We start from the raw sequence: 21,913 nt of genomic DNA, 5'->3' as shown, positions 1-21,913 counted from the left end.
GCATCAAAGATCTCTGAGAAGTGATTTCCCAAAAATATTGAAACCACAACAATTTCAGTTGGTCAATGGCGCAGTCTTTTCTGTTGCCTCAAATTAAAAATTCAAACAACATGGCGCAGGACGTAAAAATGATAACTGCGTCGGGCTGAAACTAGCAAAACACACTGCATTGCACCAGGTGTAAGATAGGGCCCTATATGTGAAACCAAATCCCATCCGCATAGTGATAAACACATTTGATGGGTTCACTCTGGGTTAAAGAAACCCACCATAGTACAATTGCTTGAGTAGTTTTTGGGGTCGATGGTCTTTAGCTGGTAAAACATCTTGCAGATGATGATAACACACGTCCATACGGTGCACACGCTTGACGCGAGAACTCGAAACTGTTTATATGGCAGCGCAAACGCCCACGAGATCAAAAACACATAGTTCAGCAGCGAGACCTGCAACAGACACACCACAAACAGAAACAGCTTCAGATTACTGTACGATATTCATGTTTGCGTTTTGAGAAGTGGGCGGAGCTTCCACCTCTTTGACAGACAGCAGGATGATGTAGGTGGAGACGATCTTGATGATGTGCATCTCGAGGAGCCACCAGATGAAGAGCTTCAGCTTGTGGAAATACTCCAGGAACCTGAGGAACAGGACTGTGAGCCGGTCCACCACCAAGTGCCATTTATTCCTGAGGTCTGAAACAGAAGTGAGGGAGAAATCGGACTAGTTTTCTTCCATTTACATGTCATGAATGGAGAGTTTAAACCAGATTAGAGTTCATTACCTGAAGAACGGAGTAAAGTAAAAGAAAATACTTGAACTAAACACTGAGAAAGAATGCTGGTAAAATGAGGGTAAATGTAATGCTGCCTTCAAATGCACGGCACGTATAAATGCAAATGCATCAGGCACGTATAAATGCACTTAAAAAGATACAAAGCCTCTTTTCAACTCTACTCATCTTTTATCATCTAAGGAATAACAACAGAGGAGCAGAACCAGCCGGTAGTTTCATGCTTTAGAGGGTTTTAATCCAATTTACTATAATGCACCCTTTAACTGCTTTAACAACGCTATGCTTCATTTTTTGTTTGGGTGTGTGTGTGTGTTTGTGTGCTTGTGTGTGTGTGTGTGTGTGTGTGTGTGTGTGTGTGTGTGTGTGTGTGTTTCAGGTAAACCCTGTGTCTACGTTATGGGGACAAAATGCCCCCACAACATCTGAAATCCTTGTCCTTTTGGGGACGTGATGAAATAAAATGACTATATGGAACATGGAAATATAGAAAAAACAATAAGATGTACATAAATGTGTCTACAGCAGGATAAAATCCATATAGCCCCATCTAAGAAGTGTACAGAAGTGTATAGAAAAGAAAATATGCTGTAATGAAATGACTAGACCAGACTAGCCAATAACAGAGTAGAGTGCAGCACCTGAGCTCTGTCCTGACGACGGTTCAGGATCTGTGGCGGCACTGAACTGATGAAGATCCTCCTGACTGGACAGATGAGCCGAATGGATGGATAAAGACTCTTTCTTCTTCTCCTCCTCCACACAGTCCACGACCAGCACCTCATTCATGGACTCTTTCTCTTTCTCTTTCTCTTTCTCTTTCTCCTTCTCCTCTTTCAGCAGCGGCTCTGGAGACGTGCTCATCATCGTCAGATCCGCCAGACTCCCGTCTGGATGAACAAGTCTGGAGATCAGGAATATTTCATTAGGAGAGAAAGACACGCTATATCACCTATTTATATGTGTGACATATGAGTGATTCTTCAATTACAGGCACTTTTGACTTCCTGAAAGCTTGAAAAATTAAACTTTCTTTAAATTATGCATCATCTAAACTAAGTTAAAACATTTATCATGTCCAGTAAATAAAATGTCCTGTAAATAAATCTGGATTTACATTTGTCACTTTATGACAAAATCGTTGGAATTGCATGCTTACACAACACAACACATTTGCTGTACATTTATTTTTAATTTATACAAATAAATGCATGGTTCTAACTTGTTTGGCCAAAATAACAAATAAAGATTAATAAAAAGAAACATTTCTGCTTTTCAAAGATCTGATTCTCATTTACATCATAACCAAACATAAACTTTTTAAATGTAATAGTTTTTTTTTAAATGCTACTATTTATTAGCGATTATATGATAAATAATCGAAATGTTAAATATATATATATATTTGTCATGAAAACAAATTCATTCATCATTAGAAAATGCGTAAATTTTTGTCCTGATTTTCCATGGTAATGTCTGGTTGTGAAACAGGAACAAAATAAAGAAATTCTGGCAGAACAAACATTTTAACACAAATAAAATAAATAAATAAATAAACCACAGTAAAACTAGAATTAATCATCATTTTTTAAATCATTTTGTCTTTAAATTCATCCTAGCCGACAGAAAAGTTCCTCTAATTGATGAATCACTCATACTTTCTCCAAACTTAGATCACATGCTGATCAAGTTAGCTTAGTTTGGGTTATAAAACGATCCCAGTTAATTAAATGTTAGTGCCTTAAGTGGCATAAACCTTGGACTCCACAGGCAGGGTTTGGGTGGAATCATGGATGCCGTGTGCATTAGATCCGTAAGGAACAAGCCGGATTGCATTACAGTGTCAGGGCCTTTGTTTAAAGAAGCAATGCATGTGTCTGCCAAACGTGAATCATGTGACCGTAAAACCAAACCAAAAACAAAGAAATATTTAGCATTCAGACTTAAGTGGCAATGACCTCTTCCGAACGGTCTCGCTGCTCTGAAGGGATTAAACGCTTGCATGATGAGGTTTCATGTCAAAGTTTTACCTTGTTTATACCACACTTACTTGCTCTCAGAAGAAGATATTTTTTGCTTGATGCTGTTGAAGTAATTTACAGAATGGAAATATACGAAATCAAAGCAAGAAAAGTTTCACATGTAGAACAGTCAACACTCAACATTAAGCTAGATAAGATGAGATGGAGAAAGAGGGACAGACAGATTTTGAGATGCTTCGAAGAGGAGAGGACCGTGCATTTCAGAGACATGCTGAGGAGATGTTAGAGTCGGAGACTGTCATGGGATATAAAGTCAGGATATAAAGCCGACTTCAGTAACACTTTCTGGGATGCATTTGAGCAGGCAGAGGTTTAAAGTCAACATGAAACCAAAAAAGTCCCTATTTAGCTTTTTAATACGTGTTCCTGTTCATAAATGAACAAAATTAAAAAAATTAAATAAATAAAAAACCTATAATATCTTCCCACACCTCTGAAGCGACTTTCCTTATTAGCCACTAGGGATTAGGGGTGGGAGAAAAAAAACGAATGTCGATTGTCGAATGTCGAATCGAATGCATCGCATTTTTGAAAATTGTAGAATGTGTGATGGCACTATTTGTGCTTTAGTTTAGAAATAGCCGTAGTCTGCTTACTTGCAATGCCACCATAGACTGTAAAAAAATATGGACATAGTGTCCGTGGTATCTTTTTGAAACATTTTTGAAGGCCAAAGTGGGCGGAGCTTGCCGTCGCCATCTTGGCAGCACGTCACTCCCGGATAAACGAAAAAGGTCAAAGAGGCGGATTAGCTGAGAAGACGGGGCGCTGACAGACAGGAGACAAACGGCTAGTAGTGATATCAGCGGCAATCCACCTGTCACTCAAGTGGCCACGCCCTTAATTATGCAGAATTTTAAGGCTTAATATAATTTAAACCGATGAGTTATAAAAAAATTCACCCCCCTCACAGTCATCATGAAGGGCAAAATTAACTATATAGACCAAAACCACTTTTTGTACCAGGCTGTAAACATGTTTTTTCCTGCTGTAAAGTTGGGCATTTTAACATGGGGGGTCTATGGGATTGACTCTCTTTTGGAGCCGGCCTCTAGTGGCCAGTCGATGAATTGCAGTTTAAGTCAAATCTGTGTTGGTTTCAAGACAGAGACTGGAGGGTTGCCGCTTGAATTCCACACACATACACGAAAACGAACCATCAATAAAATATTTCTCCATAAACTGGAAAGGGTTGAAGTGAATAGGATCGTGACTCCCAGAATCGGAATCAGATCGTGAGGTGCCTAAAGATTCCCACCCCTAATTGAAAATACATCTGACTACAGAAATGAATGCAGTTTCACATTGACTTTGACATTATGTAACATTTACAGCAAACTTTAAAGTTCTAAACAGGAAATCAAGTCAGTGACAAAGACTCAGAGCGCCATCATACATTTTTTTTCTATCTAGGAATCTAGCGGGATGTTAAAAAGTGAGATCATTAAGTGAGAAAATGGTGTACTGACAGAGTAGTGAAATGAGGGATTGTGGGAAATTGGGGTAAAGGTGAACATTCGTTGTGGTTTCCATAAATGCCAGAGAAAGAAAATCAGTCACCCACCTATCCACGATCAGATAGATACGACCACTGACTTTAGTATAGCTGTGATGTGAGGGATGGCAGGGGAAAGATGTGAGCAGATGATTGGTTAAAAAAAGAAGTAAATTTGCATAAAGTAAGATGATTGACAGAGATAAAACAAGATTTATACTGCAGCAGATTCAACAGAGGACAAACCATCATGAAGCAGCTAGTGAGAAATAAGGAAATGAAGCATGAGGATGAAACTAAGGCTCTGTTTACACCTGGTATTAAAATGCGTTTTGGTCGATTAGATCACAAGTGGACGACTCCAAAACATTTTGAGGTCTAAAACATTTGAGCTTTTGGGGTCTAAAACATTTTGAGCTTGTCCACCACTTTCGACCACTTCCAGAGGTAGTTGAAAACAGATTGATTTCGAAGTGTAAACGTTCATGTGATCGAACAGCCACAAAAGACCATCTACTCTCCGTCTACTGAACTAATGCGTAACATTATAGGAAGAGCTCTAGCCAGACGAGATTACCAAGATTAGTTTGAAGATGAAAAACGAACCAAGCACAATGTTCTCTCATTATTCCTGATTTCTAACACACACTCACAGCGTTCGGCTGGTCTTGCAGCTGTCAGAGCAGAAACTAAAGCTGAAGCTCTCCGTGTGTTTTTCCGTCGTCTTCAGTGCGTTCATGTAAATTGCATGAGCTTATTTTGGCCATTAGATCAAAAGATCTGAAAAAACTTAAATTTATTCGCCCATAGACCCTTCCCTTGAAGAATTCAGGACAGAAGTGGTTGAAAGTGGACAAAAGAGACGGATTAAAACACCAGGTGGAAACGGGAATGTCTCTCCCTCGTCTACTTGTGATCCGATCGACCAATACGCATCTTAATACCAGGTGTAAACAGGGCCCAAAATGAAGTTCAACAAGACAAACACTCTGCAAACCTTTAGAAGTTAAACACAGCTACTAATTTTCTGTTTACAATTAATTATTAAAGCAATGCACCACAAGAGAATGTTCAATCAAATATGTGGACAGGTATACATTTGTGGCAATAACCAACAATACATTGCATGGGTCAAAATAATCGATTTTTCTTTTATGGCAAAAATCATTAGGATATTAAGTGAAGATCATGATCCATGAAGATATTTTGAAAATTTCCTACCGTAAATATATAAAACATTTATTTTTGTGAGTGAATGCAGCACAATTGCGAACATAAATGGACAACTTTAAAGGAGATTTTCTCAATGTTTCGATTTTTTTGCACCCTCAGATTCCAGATTTTCAAAAAGTTGTATCTCATTGTATCTAACAATCCATATATCAATAGAAACCTTATTTATTCAGCTTTAAACTGATGTATAAATCTCAATAAAAAGGAAATGACCCATGTGACTGGTTTTGTGGTCCAGGGTCACATTTGTGTTATGACTTCAAGTGTGGCTCGTCTAATCAGACTTGAGATATTATGATCCATGACCTCACCTAAATGACATCACACATCCACACTCCCTGTTATCATCAGCTGGAACTAGCGAAGACCTCAGCCTGAGCAGAGAAAGCGCTCTCACCTGTAAATGGTGCTCTCCTCTTTGCTGATCACTGCTTTGAGATCCGTGAGCTGCAGAAAATGGTCGTGGAAGTAATGCAGGTGCAGGATACACACCAGCAAGAAGGACGTGGGGATGAAGATACGGGTGAACAAATCAGAGAGGACGTACTTCACCAGACCGATATCCTTCAGTCTGCAAAGAGACAGAAGAGAGTGGGAAATAATGCTGCCTAAAGAGGTCCTATTATGCTGTATTTTACATGTTCATCTTTCTTCAGTCTGTAAATGTTGCTGTTTATGCAATATTCCTCATTTAAATAATTTATACGCAGAATAAAGGGGCGGGGCCTGGATGAGTTAGTTATTAGTGTGTGTTGAAACTCACGGTTATGGTAAGAGGCGTGTCATTTCCGATTGACCAATCACAACACACTGCTCCAGCCGACCAATCAGAGCACAGTGTGCTTTTCAGAATGAAGGGGCGGGGCCTGGTTGAGTTAGTTAGCAGTGTGTTGAATCTCACGGTTATATTAAGGGGCGGGACATTTCACAAACACACTTGAAGCGCTTGACCAATCACAACAAACTGCTCCAGCTGACCAATCAGAGCACATTGTGCTTTTCAGAAGGAGGGGCTACAGGAACTAAACAGAGCATTACTGACAGACTGGGAGGAAAGGATCTGCAACAATGTGAATAATGTGTTTTTGAACATTCAAGCATGAACACCTGTTCTAGTAAAGCCCAAAAATAAAATCGAGACTTTGTAAAAGGGTATAATATGGCCTCTTTAAAACACTCTTTTTGGCCCAAATCTAAGGGAGCACTGCATGCATACTTTGCAATTAAAATCTGTTTAAAAAAAAAGAGGTTTCATTTCAGTTAGGACGCTTAGATGAGCTGCTAGTATTGTTGAAGATTGTATTATTTAGAAAACAAGTAATTTAGCTATATATTTGTACACTGTGTGTGACTTTGGTTTGACTTTTGGAAGCCTGAAGAAAGGCATGGAATGTTGCCATTCTCTTCTGAGAAGTCACATGGAACAAGACCTTTCCCAAAATATCTATATGGTGTGTTATTATATCTTTGGAAAAGGATCTATGTATATATGTGTAAGCCGAGCAAAAATCTGGAGCTAACTTCTGCAGAAGATGCTCGGCTTTGTTGCTATATAAAGTCTAATATTTCTGGCATCAAGGATCTATGAGAAGTGATTTCGCAAAAGTGAGAAACCACAACAGTATTCACAATGAAGCCACTCACTTAGACTTGAACTGTATAGCTTGTGGATGACCAACAGATCAAACGTATCTAGGGCATTCAATACTCACACTTCCTCTGTCATGCCTGTCATCCTGGTCCAGGTAGCGATGGCGTTCTCAAACTGACAGGTGTAGATTAGGATGAGCACTAGCATTGTGTAAACCACCACAGACATCCAGAAGTACTTCAAGATCCTGCGCCACCATTCATAGTGTACCTGAGAAGAACAGAACCGCTCCGTCAAAGACCTTGAACTTTTGGATAATTTTTAACCCAAAGAATCTACGGACTGCAGCTTTAAATAAACGTAAAGAGTTGTGAGAAAATGGGACGAGTGTCAGATCTGCGATCCGCCTCTTAAAGTGACAGCAGCCAAATAAACCTGCTGCTGTCTGTCATTAATGTTAATAAAAAAGAGATGAGAAAGAGAAAACCACTCACTGAACTTGAATGACTAACTTTATAGCTTTAATAATTATTCATCTATATTTAATGTATAATTTATGCAGTGAAGCAGTGCAGTGTTTGATTATTACATTTCTGTACAGTATATTTACCAGTTAAACTTACCAATCCTGCTCCTGCCGATCGACTGTCCTGCACAGTTCATCTCTAACCCTAATCAAACACACCTTTTAATTTTCAAGTGATCCTGAAGACCTCAATTGGTTGCTTCAGGTGTGTTTGACTAGGGTTGGAGATGAACTGTGCAGGACAGTCGATCGGCAGGAGCAGGATTGGGCACCCCTGGTTTACAAGGTTACATGGGTCAAAAACAATAACTTTTTGTGCATTTTGACAGGGCGGGTAAAAATATGAACCGGCCTGACTTGGGCTAACACAATTGAGCTATTGAAAATAGAAATAAATCTATTTATTTGTATTGGAATCGGTAAAACTGGCATTCTTTCATAAAAAGATGCCATTAAACAAATGTTTAAAATATATTGAAAAAATTAGATTTTAGGTGCTAATATTTCTATTGGCCCACATTTTGTGTTTGTGACCTATGCAACCTTGTAAACAGCGCTTCAAGATTAGGTCTGAGAGTAATATCTGAAATTGAATAAATGAATCAAACTGCACTGTGGTTCAAAGCACTTGAATGAATGAGAGCTTGATTACACACTGTAACACTATCCAAAGGATTCCAGGAAAAAAAAACAGGATGCTACGTTAATATTTTTAACGCGTTGATCACGTTGTGTTCATTTTGACAGCCCTATTACAGTATATATACTCTACTATGATGTGTGTATATATTACTAACTATTAGTAAAAATAATTTTAAAGGAAAAGATCACCCAGAAACAACTGAATAAATATATACATGACATGGACATGTTTTCACAGATGTGTCCAGTCAAAATCCCAACAACCTTTAAGGCTTTATAGTGTTAGACAGCAGTGCTGCACCTGGTAAAGAGCCACGCAGAACAGAAACATCATCATGTAGACGATCTTGTACATGACCATCTCTCCTTCAAAGCTGACGAAGAAGAACATTCCTCCGCAGATATAGATCCAGTATTTCACCAGCAGAGCCTTCACTAGTTTCCCCATCACATGCATCAGGTCGTTCTCATCCTCTTCCTCTTCGTCTTCCTCTGAAACCCACATGGAAAGTTATTTCTTTATGGATATTAAATAACTAAGAGATTTTCTGCTGTGACTGTTACAGGATTTAAAGGGGTGGTTGAGTATGATTTAACTTTTCTAACTTTAGTTAGTGTGTAATGTTGCTGTTTGAGCATAAACAACATTTGCAAAGTTACAACGCTCAAAGTTCAAAGCAAAGGGAGATATTTGCTTTTAAAGAAATCGCTTTTTAAGGACTACAAACGGCTGGTTTGCTTACATAAACCCCGCCCCCTGAACACGATTTATAGATTATCAAGACAGAATATGCTAATCAATGACTAGAAGATAACTACACATAAGCTACATAAACTCACCAACTAACCATTCAGAAATGTTGTCTACATGTTGTCACTTCTTCTTGAGTCTCTCCATCTTTCTGACTTCAGTTTGAACATAAAAGGCTAAACGTTTTTTAAATTTTCAGTGCATGTCTGTGTGAGTGTAAGCTCTTGAAGCTCCGCCCCCTGTGCCGGGAGCAGCAGCTCATTTGCATTTAAAGGAACAGACACAAAAATGGTGTGTTTTTGATCACCCTCAAAAAGTGACAACTTTAACATGCTATAAAAATATCTGTGGGGTATTTTGAGCTAAAACTTCACACACACTCTGGGGACATCAGAGACTTATTTTACATCTTGTGAAAAGGGCATCATACCACCCCTTTAATCTGTAAGTTATACATGGGAAACAACTTGTTAGAGATTCTAATAAACCACCTTTTTTCTGCTCGTCTACTTTGACATCACACAGCGCTGCTTCTTCTTCCATCCTCGCCTTTCGCTCCATCAGCGTTTGTCTGAGCAGAAGCCAGAAGCTCAGCTGACACAGAATCTACAAACACACACAACGGCAAAAACACACCAGTAAAATACTCAACACAGTTTTGGTAATGGGCAGAAATTTATAAATAAATAACAGTAGAGTAACGTTTTACATTCAAAGTGTGTTTATAACTTATGGCAGTTATATACAATTATAGTTATTATACAGCTATTACTGCAAATAAATTGTTTGTACTTGTTTGTAACTACATTGTTTGATACATAATTTATGGGAGTTTGTTTCCTCCACGGAATAAAATAATTTAAAAGATAAATGCGACCTTTTATCTTTAAAAGATCGACTTTATAACTTGCAATTCTGACTTTGTTTCTCGAAATTGCGACTTTATATCACGTAATTCTAAGAAAAAAAGTCAGAAATGTGAAATAAAAAGTCGCAATTACCCTTTTTTATTTTTTATTCTGTGGCAGAAAAAAGCTCCCATATATTTGACATATTACATTTTTATACATAATAAAATATACACTACTATGTTCATAAGTTTGAGGAGAATTTTTATCTTTTTAATTTACTAATCAAATGAACAAATAAATGCAGCCTCGGTGAACATAAGAGACTTTTTTTTTTCGAAAACATCTTAATTATTTCAAAACTTTGACCTGTAATGCATATATTTATTTATATTTATTTTTATTTTTATTTTATCGTAGAATATATAATTTATATTATAGTTACCACATTGTATTTTTATTAAATAATACATATATTTTCTGACATATTGTATAAAAGCTGCAAAAAAATAAAACGTGCAATTTTTTTTATATGCATAAACTGCACTTATTGTTAATGCCTGATTAAAGTGAAAATAATATACAATCTTTCACAAAATCTGGCAATTCATTGGCTAATTGTTACCTTGGAGCTCAGTTCAGTGAAGGGCACCTCCATCTTCAGAAAGAAACCAGGCACTGGATGCAAGCGCTCAAAACACCAGATATACTGAAGGACTAACAGAAGGTTCCCATAAGCCACCATGAACGGCGAGGTCAGCATGGCGTACTTCCTCCTGTCTCGCACCATCCAGAGAGTACAGGACCAGAGCAGGAACACAAACGTCGGCCAGCTCACGTACGTTATGCTCCACGCCTGAGAGACACAAAAACATTCATAAGATTCCATGTTCCAAATGAACCATTTCCAACTGAAATTCTAATTTAGAACTCCAAAGGAACAGTTCAAAAAAAAGAACTATTCCATTAACCTTTGACCTTCTCACCATCATAGCAATGAGAGCGCAGATGTAGCTCTGCTTCATGATGAACTTGAACACTTTTACGAGAGTGCCCGGTGGTCCGCCCTGCTCTTCCTCTTCCTCATCGGTCTTCTCCTCTTCCTCCTCCAGCTGTAAGTCCACGATCTCATTTGTCTTCTCATCCGTCTTCTCTGTGTGGAGCATTAAAATAATGCATCGTTACATTTGATCACTTGAGAAAAATGATGTGGATTTGCTCAATATATTAGTTAACTAGAAACTAGTCTCAGCCACAGACAGCAGGAGGATTGGAATCGGTTAATCTAGTTTAGTACGGTTTACTACTTTATTAATCGCACAAGGGGAAATGATTACAATAGGGCTTAAAACACAGATAACAGACTTAACTCAGACATATACAAACACATTAAAACACATAAACCGTATAAATAAATAATAACATATAGGACAGGAGTAAAGGATAATACGTATCACAACATGCTTCAAAATAAATACAGTTATTAATAAATACCAAAATACCATCCTTTAAAAATGAGGAAGGACTAGTCACTGGATTTGGAAGTCACTGTAATTAAAGTTAATTAGACTTTTGTTTGCGGTTAAAAACCTTAGCATCAAAATATACTAGATACTGAAGAGCAGAATTGCATTTTTTCTTTAATTATTTTAGTATTTAATTTATATTATTTATCCATGCACATAATTTTTTTGTTTTTAAATGTAGGTCTCGTAATCTTAAATCAAATTATCCTCCCCTCCCTATTGCAGCGACATCTCTTCTCTGATGATGTGGGCGGGGCAACCTGTCACTCACATGAGATCCACCAATAGCAAACCGCAACCATCCAATCAATTCCTCATGGACAAAATCAAGCCCCGCCCAAGAGTGGGCGGTATATGATCAAAATCTTACATCACGATTTATTTCACGACAACAATATACCTATCACAATATAATTATTTTTGCTTTAAATAAGGTTTTTATGATATAAAAAATTTGATAGCATTGAAATTTCCTAATTCTTGTCAACATTTTCAATATCACAAAAAACTATTAGCTTAAGAAAAAAACAACTCAAGCTTACTGAAGACAAGTAAACAGTGATAAAGAAACGAATATAGGAAGCACATAGGCAAACAACAATAGAACATACACAAATGAAATAGACCTACCTGAAAAACTTCAAGCACTAGAAATAAGAAATACATAAATTGTATAAAGTAATCAAATGTATATAAAAAAACACTGCATAGTCCTCACTATGTAAATTAAACCGACATTTATTCTTGTTAAAGTTACAAAAGTGATTCAGTCAAGAGCAGTGAGAGATTTTCTCTCTTTTGTTGTTTGATTGACATTAATGACACGTATTAGGCTGCTGTCACTTTAAAACCCAATCAACGGGTCTAATATACTTTTTTCTGTTTACTGTGAAATGTTTACGTTCACTATTGACAGGGTTTATGAGGATACTTGTAAAGACGGGCGTTTTGATGACTTATGTGTATTTATAGTACCAAGGTCTGTCTGAATCCTTGACTCTGATTGGCTGGATGGTGTGCAATAAAACCGTTTAATGCACAGATCGTTCCAGTCAGTTTAATCACCGGTCTATATTTATGCGCTGTTTTCATTGAAGCACACACACACACACACACACGTCACTCGGAGATCGCACAGCGCACACACACACACAAACATTCAGGAGCACAGAAACTTGTGATATAACTTGTTAATCGCTACTTCCGTTTCATGCTGACTTTAAGACAAAAATAATCAGAATTGAAAGGCAGTTTCTACTATAAATATTTTAGCACAAATATTTATGATTGTTATATGCAGAAACATATTTACACAGAAGAGTGTTAGTTTCACTGAGATACTATTATAGTTTTTCTTCATAATTTAAATTTATTTTATTTTTATTCTATTTACTTTTTAATTTTTGATAAAGTTTTAGTCATTTTGTTGTGCGTTTTTCTCATTTTTTATTAGTTTTTGTCTTTTTTTTTTCTATGTCTAAATAGTTTTTTATTAATTTTTTACTTTAGTTTTAGTTATTTTAGTACATCAAATGAAACCAAATGAAAGTGAGAAATGTCGTCTTGGCAACTAGGTGAAATAAATAAGTTCAAGGTTTTTTAATATTTTATTTCATTTTTAATGTTTCTTTTATTTCTACACAATGTTGGTAACACTTTACCATAAGGTTCATTAGTTAACATTAGTTCCCTTTCGTCAGCAGGGAACTCCGACGCCTCGTCGGGGGAGTTCCCCTGACGAATTGGGATCACGCTAGGGAGACCAATTGCCTTCGAGTGAATTAAAACGAGCCAATGAACATTGGCATGCAACATTTGCATTCCGCAGCCCGCCTACCAGCGCGGGTATAAAGCCCGGAAGCAAACATTGCATCATCGCTTATTGCTTCGGAGCCGACCGTTTGTGTCCTCTTTGAGTGAATGAGCTTAAGATTGTATCTTTCTTACGCTCTACGAGTCTGCTGTTTCAGGAGGGGATCTTTCTGTGTTGGTGAGACGGCGCTTCAGCGACCACGCGATTCCTGTCTGCCGGCTGCGTCTACACTGTTAATTCAAAAGCTGTTTTCACAGCTGGTAAACGGTTGAGTGCGCACAGCGGGCTTGCAGTTTCCCCGCTGTGTCGCCGCGTTGGATCCCTGTGTGCTTCAGCACAATAAAGAGAGTACTTTCTTCCTGAAAGAGCAACACGAGTGAAGATCGCGTCCTTTTCAGGATGACGTTTCACTCGTGTGTTTCTGGATGCGATCGTTTCCTGTCCTCATTGACGGCCACGACCGCTGTTTTACATGCCTAATCGGTGTGTTGAAGCTGCGTTCGTGGGTGGTTCATGCTCTCTCATGAGTGCATGACCACGTCGGCACGTTGTTCGTCTCCCCTTTTTAAAGGATCGAGCCGTTCAATGTGCCGTGTGCCGTCGAGCGCCGGCTGACAGCGCGGGTTGTCACGGCAACTCAGCGCGCGTCATTCGGCGCTCTAGATGTGCGGCCGAGACTCGTGTGCCTCTACGAGGTTGAGTCCCATTTGCTTGTTCCCCAATTTAGTTCCTTTTCTAAAAAGAGGACTACTTTGGTTAATGAGCATTTGGTGGTCTGAGGGTTACAGTACGGAATGTCTCGCCAGGTGAAAGATCCTCACGAGCTTCCTACTCCTCTAGCGCATCGCAAACATGCTGAGACTGTGTTCGTGGGTGGTTTATGCTTTCTTATGAGAGCATGACCACGTCGGCACGTTGTTCGCCTTGCCTGCAGGCTTGAGCGCTCAGCGTGCCGTGTGTCATCAAGGCGATGGCCACGTTCACTGTCTTGCATGCCTGGTTGACGGCCATGATCACTGTTTCACATGCCTAATCAGTGTGTTGAGACTGTGTTTGTGGGTGGTTATGTTCTCTCATGAGTGCATAACCACGTCGGCACGTTGTTCGTCTCCCCTTTCTCGTAAAGGCTTGAGCCGCTCAGCATGCCGTGTGCCGTCAAGGCTTTCGGATGGGATTCTGGTCTTTCTCATGAGGGACCAAGCATTTCATTCGGGGCCCCAGGGGAGGGCAGATGTCGATTGCTACATCGGAGAGAGGGCTGTTATACTCTGAAAATAATGCTGAGTTCCTTCTATAATGGTGTGTTCTCATGCTGAAGATTCAGACTTGACAGCCACACTTTCCTGGGCTATTCTAAAGTGCCTGGATGTGTGTGAAAAATTTTGGCAGTATGGAAGCTTTTTGGTGCCAATATGGCAAGCCAAACATGCCTAAATCTGCAGAAGTTTTTCCTCTCTCACTACCCCTGCACTTTCACTGCACGTGGGTAGTTCTGACTCGGGGTGGAGCTGCGCTTAGTGACTGACCGTGATTAGTCACAACGCTGGCCCTCGGTCAGACGATGTCCACACTTGTGGTCCAGGAGCGCCTCAAAACCAGCCCGCTCAGAGTTGTTTCCCCCTAGCAAAAGGAAGGGAAATAACTCTGAGAGAAGCGACCAGAGTATGTGACATTCTGCTCTTCGGGAGTGCGTGTCATCACCACTCCTTCCCCCGGGAGAGGGCCGGGTGGAGAATTTTGTTTCTGTTCCGCCGCTGGTCATCCAGTCAGTGGTACCCAAAGTTTGAGCAGTCCACTTCCTCTAAGTCGCTCACGGGCCCCAGCGCTCAGATGGCAGTGAGGGCTTCGGCCTCGTCACTCTCGTCTCTCGCTGGGTGAGGCGGAAACCAGGACTCGATGCCCCCGGGCCTCGCTCCTCGTTTCCCCTCACGGTCGAGACTGGCAGTAAAATAAGACCAGTCTCCTCCGTCTGAGAGGGTCAGAATGGCAGTGTGCGCCGCCCCCGAGCTGCGCCGCTCTCGTTCCCCTCTCCCCAGCTCTCAGATAGCAGTGGCGCCACCTCGGTCACGCCGCTCCTGTCTGTCGCTGGACCGGCACAGTGCTCAGATGACAGTGATGCCGCCTCGGCCTCATCGCTCTCATCTCCCACTGGCCAGGGAGGTGCGGATACTTGGACTCGATCCCCACGGGCGTCGTTCCTCGTCTCCCCTCCCTCCTTCGCCTCCGGGCAACGAACAGCTGAACGCCTCCGGGCCTTCCCTGTCGATTGCCCCCTCGTGGAAGCAGGTTGGTGTCGTATGCCACGCCCAGACTCCACTTCCGGCCGCCTCAGGGCCTCCGGAGTCGAGTCCCTGCCCTCCACCTCGCTGCCCCTCCGCGGGTACGCCGGTCGTGCGGGTGGGCTCGTTGCGCCGGTTTCTCGGAGCCTGGTTAGAGCTCCCGAGTCCGTCGCGCTGGCTCATCCGCACCATCCGGCTCGGCTATGCAATTCAATTTGCACGCCGGCCCCCCAAGTTCAGGGGCATCCACTTCACCCATGTGCGTCCAGTGGATGCTCCAGTCTTGCGGAAAGAGATCGATGTCCTGCTGGCGAAGGACGCGATCGAGCCGGTCCCTCCAGCCGATATGAGGTCAGGGTTTTACAGCCCTTACTTCATTGTACCCAAGAAAGGCGGTGGGTTACGGCCAATCCTGGATCTGCGAGTATTGAATCGGGCCCTGCACAAGCTCCCGTTCAAGATGCTCACGCAGAAACGCATTTTCGAATGCATCCGTCCCCAGGATTGGTTTGCAGCGATCGACCTGAAGGACGCGTACTTTCATGTCTCGATTCTTCCCCGACACAGGCCATTTCTTCGGTTTGCTTTCGAGGGTCGAGCATATCAGTACAAGGTCCTACCCTTCGGGCTGGCCCTGTCGCCCCGTGTCTTCACGAAAGTCGCGGAGGCGGCCATTGTTCCCATGAGAGAGCAAGGCGTTCGCATTCTCAACTATCTCGACGACTGGCTCATTCTAGCTCACTCGCGAGATGTGTTGTGCGATCACAGGGACATGGTGCTCCGTCACCTCAGTCAGTTGGGGCTTCAGGTCAACTGGGAGAAGAGCAAACTCTGCCCCGTGCAGAGGATCTCTTATCTCGGTATGGAGCTGGACTCGGTCGCTCAGACTGCGCGCCTCACAGAGGAGCGCGTCCAGTCAGTGCTCACCTGTCTCAAGTCCTTTCGAGGCAGGACAGCGGTCCCACTGAAACAGTTTCAGAGGCTCCTGGGGCATATGGCAGCCGCAGCCGCAGTAACGCCGCTCGGCCTGTTGCATATGAGACCGCTCCAGCACTGGCTTCACGATCGAGTCCCGAGGTGGGCGTGGCAGAGCGGCACGTTCCGGGTCAAAGTCACCCCGAACTGTCGCCAAACCTTCAACCCTTGGTCGGATCCTGGGTTTCTACGGGCCGGAGTGCCCCTAGTCCAGGTTTCCAGGCATGCTGTGGTTTTCACAGATGCTTCTGCCAAGGGCTGGGGGGCCACGTACAAAGGGCATGCAGTCTCGGGTCTGTGGACGGGGCCCCAGCTGCATTGGCACATCAACTGCCTAGAGTTGCAAGCAGTACGCTTAGCCTTGTGTCGCCTCAAGGGCCTTCTCAAACACAAGCACGTACTGGTCCGTACGGACAGCACTGCGACCGTTGCGTACATCAACCGACAAGGTGGTCTGCGCTCCCGTCGTATGTCGCGACTCGCCTCCCACCTCCTCCTATGGAGTCAGAAGCATCTGAGGTCGCTTCGTGCCGTTCATGTCCCTGGGGAGTTCAATCATGTGGCCGACGAGCTTTCACGTCAGCCTCCCCTTCCGGGAGAATGGCGACTCCATCCCCAGGTGGTCCAGCTGATTTGGCGAGTCTTCGGAGCCGCACAGGTAGACCTGTTTGCCTCTCCGGACACGACCCATTGCCAGTGGTATTACTCCCTGACCGAGGGAACTCTCGGTAAGGATGCTCTGGCACACAGCTGGCCCCGGGACTTACGCAAATATGCGTTTCCCCCAGTGAGCCTTCTTGCACAGACTCTGTGCAAGGTCAGGGAGGACGAGGAGCAGGTCCTTTTGGTGGCCCCGTATTGGCCAACCCGGACTTGGTTCCCAGAACTCATGCTCCTCGCGACAGCCCCTCCTTGGCCCATTCCTCTGAGGAACGATCTACTTTCTCAGAGACGGGGCACTCTATGGCACCCGCGCCCAGACCTCTGGAAACTCCATGTCTGGTCCCTGGACGGGACGCAGAGGTTCTAGATGGCCTGCCACAGGCAGTGGTAGATACTATCTCTTCAGCTAGAGCCCCCTCTACGAGGCGCCTCTATGCTCTGAAGTGGAACCTGTTCGTCGGCTGGTGTTCTTCCCACGGGGAGAACCCACGAACTTGCCCGATCAGAGTCGTGCTCTCCTTCCTACAAGACGGGTTGGAGCGAAGGCTGTCTCCCTCCACCCTCAAAGTGTATGTTGCCGCAATAGCCGCACATCACGATGTAGTTGAAGGTAAGTCCGTGGGGAAGCACGACCTGGTCATCAGATTCCTCAAGGGTGCTAGGAGGCTAAATCCACCTCGCAATTTGCACCCTGTACCCTCTTGGGACCTAGCTTTAGTGCTTAGAGCACTCCAAGGTCCTCCTTTTGAGCCTTTGACGACAGTGGAGCTTAATATCCTGTCCATCAAGACAGCGCTCCTGTTAGCATTGGCTTCCTTCAAGAGGGTAGGGGATCTGCAGGCTTTTTCGGTCGACGAATCGTGCCTAGAGTTCGGGCCTGGCCTTTCTCATGTTATATTGAGACCCCGGCTCGGATATGTGCCCAAGGTTCCTACCACTCCTTTTGTGGACCAGGTAGTGAACCTGCAAGCGCTGCCCCAGGAGGAGGCAGACCCAGCCCTAGCTTTTCTCTGTCCCGTCCGGGCCCTCCGGGTTTATATAGACAGAACGCAAAGCTTTAGGACCTCAGATCAGCTCTTTGTTTGTTATGGAGGCCAGCAGAAGGGGAAGGCTGTCTCCAAGCAGAGGTTAGCCCACTGGCTAGTGGATGCTATCACCAGGGCTTATGAGTCCCAGGGTGAGCCCTGCCCACCCAGGTTGCGGGCTCACTCCACTAGGAGTGTTGCCGCTTCTTGGGCTCTGGCACAAGGCGCCTCGCTAACAGACATTTGTAGAGCTGCGGGCTGGGCGACACCGAACACGTTCGCTAGGTTTTATAGCCTACGTGTGGAACCGGTTTCCTCCCGAGTACTCGCTACGGCCAGTAATTAGAGGGAATAGGTGTGTCGGCTTGCGACGCCATTCCGTGAGCGGATACGTGCGTCTTTTTGCTCCGTTGGTTACCCAACAAACGGCTAACCTCGTGAGTTCCTCCATCACCCCTCCGGTGCCAGGCGTTGCGGACCGCCCGGCACCAGGTCTGCTACCTTCAGTAAGGAGTTGCTAGTAGACTGGGTGCTTTTCCAGTGGTCCCTGCGGTGACCCATGATTGCCACGTGCAGTTCAGCCGTGTCTTCCCCTTGACAGACTCATTCTGTCGTCCCTGTTGAGTACGCTCCACACTCCTCCGGACTGGGACTACCTTCAAGGACTGCCATATGTTTCACTACCCTACGTGGTTAGTACATGTGTGTATTTGAGGGCCTTCCTCTAGGCTGCCTCAGCTTCCGCAGCGTTCCCCCCCCATTATTATTTTCCTTGGGGACGGGCACGCTTTCCCAGTGTTATCCAATATCCACTGATTGGGTCTTGTGGAACAGCAGTGTGATTCCCTAGCTAGCTCCCGCAAAATTTCTGGAAACTGCTGCAGGGCTGTAGCTTAGCTGGGCGCTGGAAGGGGCCAGCACCATGGCGTTTTGGTAGGGATCCCAATTCGTCAGGGGAACTCCCCCGACGAGGCGTCGGAGTTCCCTGCTGACGAAAGGGAACGTCTCGGTTACGTATGGTAACCCTCGTTCCCTGAGTCCAGGGAACGGAGACGCCTCGTCCCGTCGCCATGTTGCTGTACCTTCGCGGAGGGCTGGACACTGTTCGGCTCCTCAGCGAAAAGCGATGATGCAATGTTTGCTTCCGGGCTTTATACCCGCGCTGGTAGGCGGGCTGCGGAATGCAAATGTTGCATGCCAATGTTCATTGGCTCGTTTTAATTCACTCGAAGGCAATTGGTCTCCCTAGCGTGATCCCAATTCGTCAGGGGAACTCCCCCGACGAGGCGTCTCCGTTCCCTGGACTCAGGGAACGAGGGTTACCATACGTAACCGAGACGTTAATGTGTTAACTAACATGAACTAACAATGAGCAATACATTTGTTACAGTATTTATTAATCTTTGTTAATATTAGTTAATAAAAATACAGCTGTTCTTTGTTTGTTCATGTTAGTTCACAGTGCATTAACTAATGTTAACAAATACAACATTTGATTTGAATAACATAATAGAAAATATTGAAATTAATATTAACTAAGATTAAAATGCTGAAAAAGTATTGTTCATTCATAGTTTATGTTAACTAACTAATGAACCTTATTGTAACAAAAAGTGTTACCAAAATCTTTTTACAGTTTTAGTTACTGTAACTGTAATATATTATACTATACAATGCTATAATACCCTGGATAGAACATCTAGATGGATGTTGGGTTGTTTTATTAGGCATTTCAGTTGAAAGATATATATGGATGTGTATTTACGGTCTCTCACCTTCAGATTCTCCAGGCTGATCCTCTTTGTACTGAGGAGTGGAGTAAATGTCCAGACTGACCGGTCCGTTCTCAATCGGCACGGCCGACACATAGTCAAACGACGTCCCGTTGGAGTTCACCACGGCTACCTTCAGAATAACAGGAAATATTTACAGGAGGGACAGGAGACATGATGTGCACAAAAAATGATGCTAATAAAATATACAGCATGCAAAAAGAAGTGAACATTCTCTCTTTACATTCTTTACATATTCATAAAATCAAGGATGCACAATATATCTGTTTCCATATCTTGTTGTAATGCACAAATACAGTGCTTTAATACACTGTTATGTTAAATTCTTTGTTTGTCCAGATGGGTGAATCTCACAAAAGAAAAAAAATGAAGATTTTAATTGTGTATTGTGACTATTTTATTGTACCATTTTCTTTCAGTGTTATGTGAAACCTATCTATCTATCTATCTATCTATCTATCTATCTATCTATCTATCTATCTATCTATCTATCTATCTATCTATCTATCTATCTATCTATCTATCTATCTATCTATCTATCTATCTATCTATCTATCTATCTATCTATCTGTCTATCTGTCTGTCTATTGTATTACAACAATTAATTAAAATGCTATTAATAAAACTAATAACATAAAATGAAAAAAATATAATACAATTCATTGCCAATATATTAATAATAATAATAATTATTAATAATATATTTATTATCAATTATAATTTGATTACATATTAGTGCTGCCAAATATTTAAACAAAATTAATTGCAAAATTAATGCGTCAGAAAAACTAACTTATAATAAAAATGAATAACAAATAATAAATAAATACATAAATACCTAAATAAATAAATAAATAAATAAATAAATAAATAAATAAATAAATAAATAAATAAAAATGTATCTAATGAGATTCGTGGAAATAATGGGAATTATATTAATAATAATAATTATTGTATATGTTTATTAATAAATAATATGATTCCCCCATGCAGAGAGCTGGAGTTTCTCAGTAAATCCAAATGAATCCACATCAAGAGCGGCGTACACACAAACACAAGCTGCTAAAAGCCTAAATCAATCACACTATATTTGTCTACAGTTAAAACTTGCAGACACAGAGTTACATAAGCCTTGGCAAAACCACGATGAGTGCAAACCTCTGAGGTGCTGTACCCGTCCAGAGTGGAAATGAGCTAAAGAGAGGGAAGAGAAAGACAAGGTGAATGTATTGATGAGCACAGGAGGGTCGATAACATTATGCTGTTCTCTAACATCAGCAGCACTATTCACAGATAGAGACGCGAGCTAAAGAACCTGTAACGGGACAGAGGGTGTGTGCTGGAGTTTAGGACAACACAAACACACTTCATGATGTTCTTAAAGGGATACTTCACCGATTAGCATTAAGCTTTGTATCAGTAGAAACCCGGTAGTATTTTCGAGTGACCGTGCTTCCCTCCCTCATGTCCCCCTGAGACGAGAGATTTCTGTATTGTGTGTCTGGAAAAAAAACCTCAGATGATGCAAAAATCATCATTTATCGTCATCAGAGGCTCTTTTGTCCAGAGGTGAGAGACTCCAGCCAGTAGGAGGAGCTCGTCCCGCATGTCTTCAACCCGCCCATAGGGGGATCTCACGATAAAACGCCGTCTTTTCAGTTTCCAGTCGACTAGTAGCCTAGCTGTATCATTTCTCCCAATACTGCCCTCTGTAACCGGGAGGCGTGGCTTGGGAGTGTCCTCGTAGGGCAGCGAAGCAAGTGCATTCTGGGAGTTGTAGTCTTTCATCCACATGAGCCAAAAATACATTTTCTGGCTTTTCTCAGTCTAGAAGGCACCAACTTCTAGCCTGGCAAGCCAGACCTAACGTTACATCAAGATGTTAGGTCTGGAAACTCACCATAGTCACGGCTCAATC

The 21,913-nt window shown here is 42.5% G+C and overlaps 1 protein-coding gene across 1 annotated transcript in view; it reads right to left on the bottom strand.

Moving 5' to 3' along the window:
- piezo2b (piezo-type mechanosensitive ion channel component 2b) overlaps positions 1 to 21,913 on the bottom strand; it is a gene marked incomplete at both ends in the record, with an annotated part of 108,352 nt that overhangs the window by 46,911 nt on the left and 39,528 nt on the right. The window contains 13 exons of the mRNA XM_081373360.1: positions 270 to 446; positions 535 to 695; positions 1,435 to 1,697; positions 2,844 to 2,876; positions 4,400 to 4,441; positions 5,961 to 6,134; positions 7,276 to 7,424; positions 8,624 to 8,814; positions 9,565 to 9,679; positions 10,547 to 10,777; positions 10,908 to 11,074; positions 19,978 to 20,103; positions 21,141 to 21,189. Of these exons, the coding sequence (XP_081229486.1) occupies positions 270 to 446; positions 535 to 695; positions 1,435 to 1,697; positions 2,844 to 2,876; positions 4,400 to 4,441; positions 5,961 to 6,134; positions 7,276 to 7,424; positions 8,624 to 8,814; positions 9,565 to 9,679; positions 10,547 to 10,777; positions 10,908 to 11,074; positions 19,978 to 20,103; positions 21,141 to 21,189 (1,878 nt within the window). The remainder of the gene's footprint in view (positions 1 to 269; positions 447 to 534; positions 696 to 1,434; positions 1,698 to 2,843; positions 2,877 to 4,399; positions 4,442 to 5,960; positions 6,135 to 7,275; positions 7,425 to 8,623; positions 8,815 to 9,564; positions 9,680 to 10,546; positions 10,778 to 10,907; positions 11,075 to 19,977; positions 20,104 to 21,140; positions 21,190 to 21,913) is intronic.

This window comes from Scardinius erythrophthalmus (assembly GCF_964197995.2).
Source record: "Scardinius erythrophthalmus genome assembly, chromosome: 9".
Taxonomy (NCBI): domain Eukaryota; kingdom Metazoa; phylum Chordata; class Actinopteri; order Cypriniformes; family Leuciscidae; genus Scardinius; species Scardinius erythrophthalmus.
The sequence above is the reverse complement of the archived record's forward strand: the minus strand, read 5'-3'. Positions and strand labels throughout refer to the sequence as shown.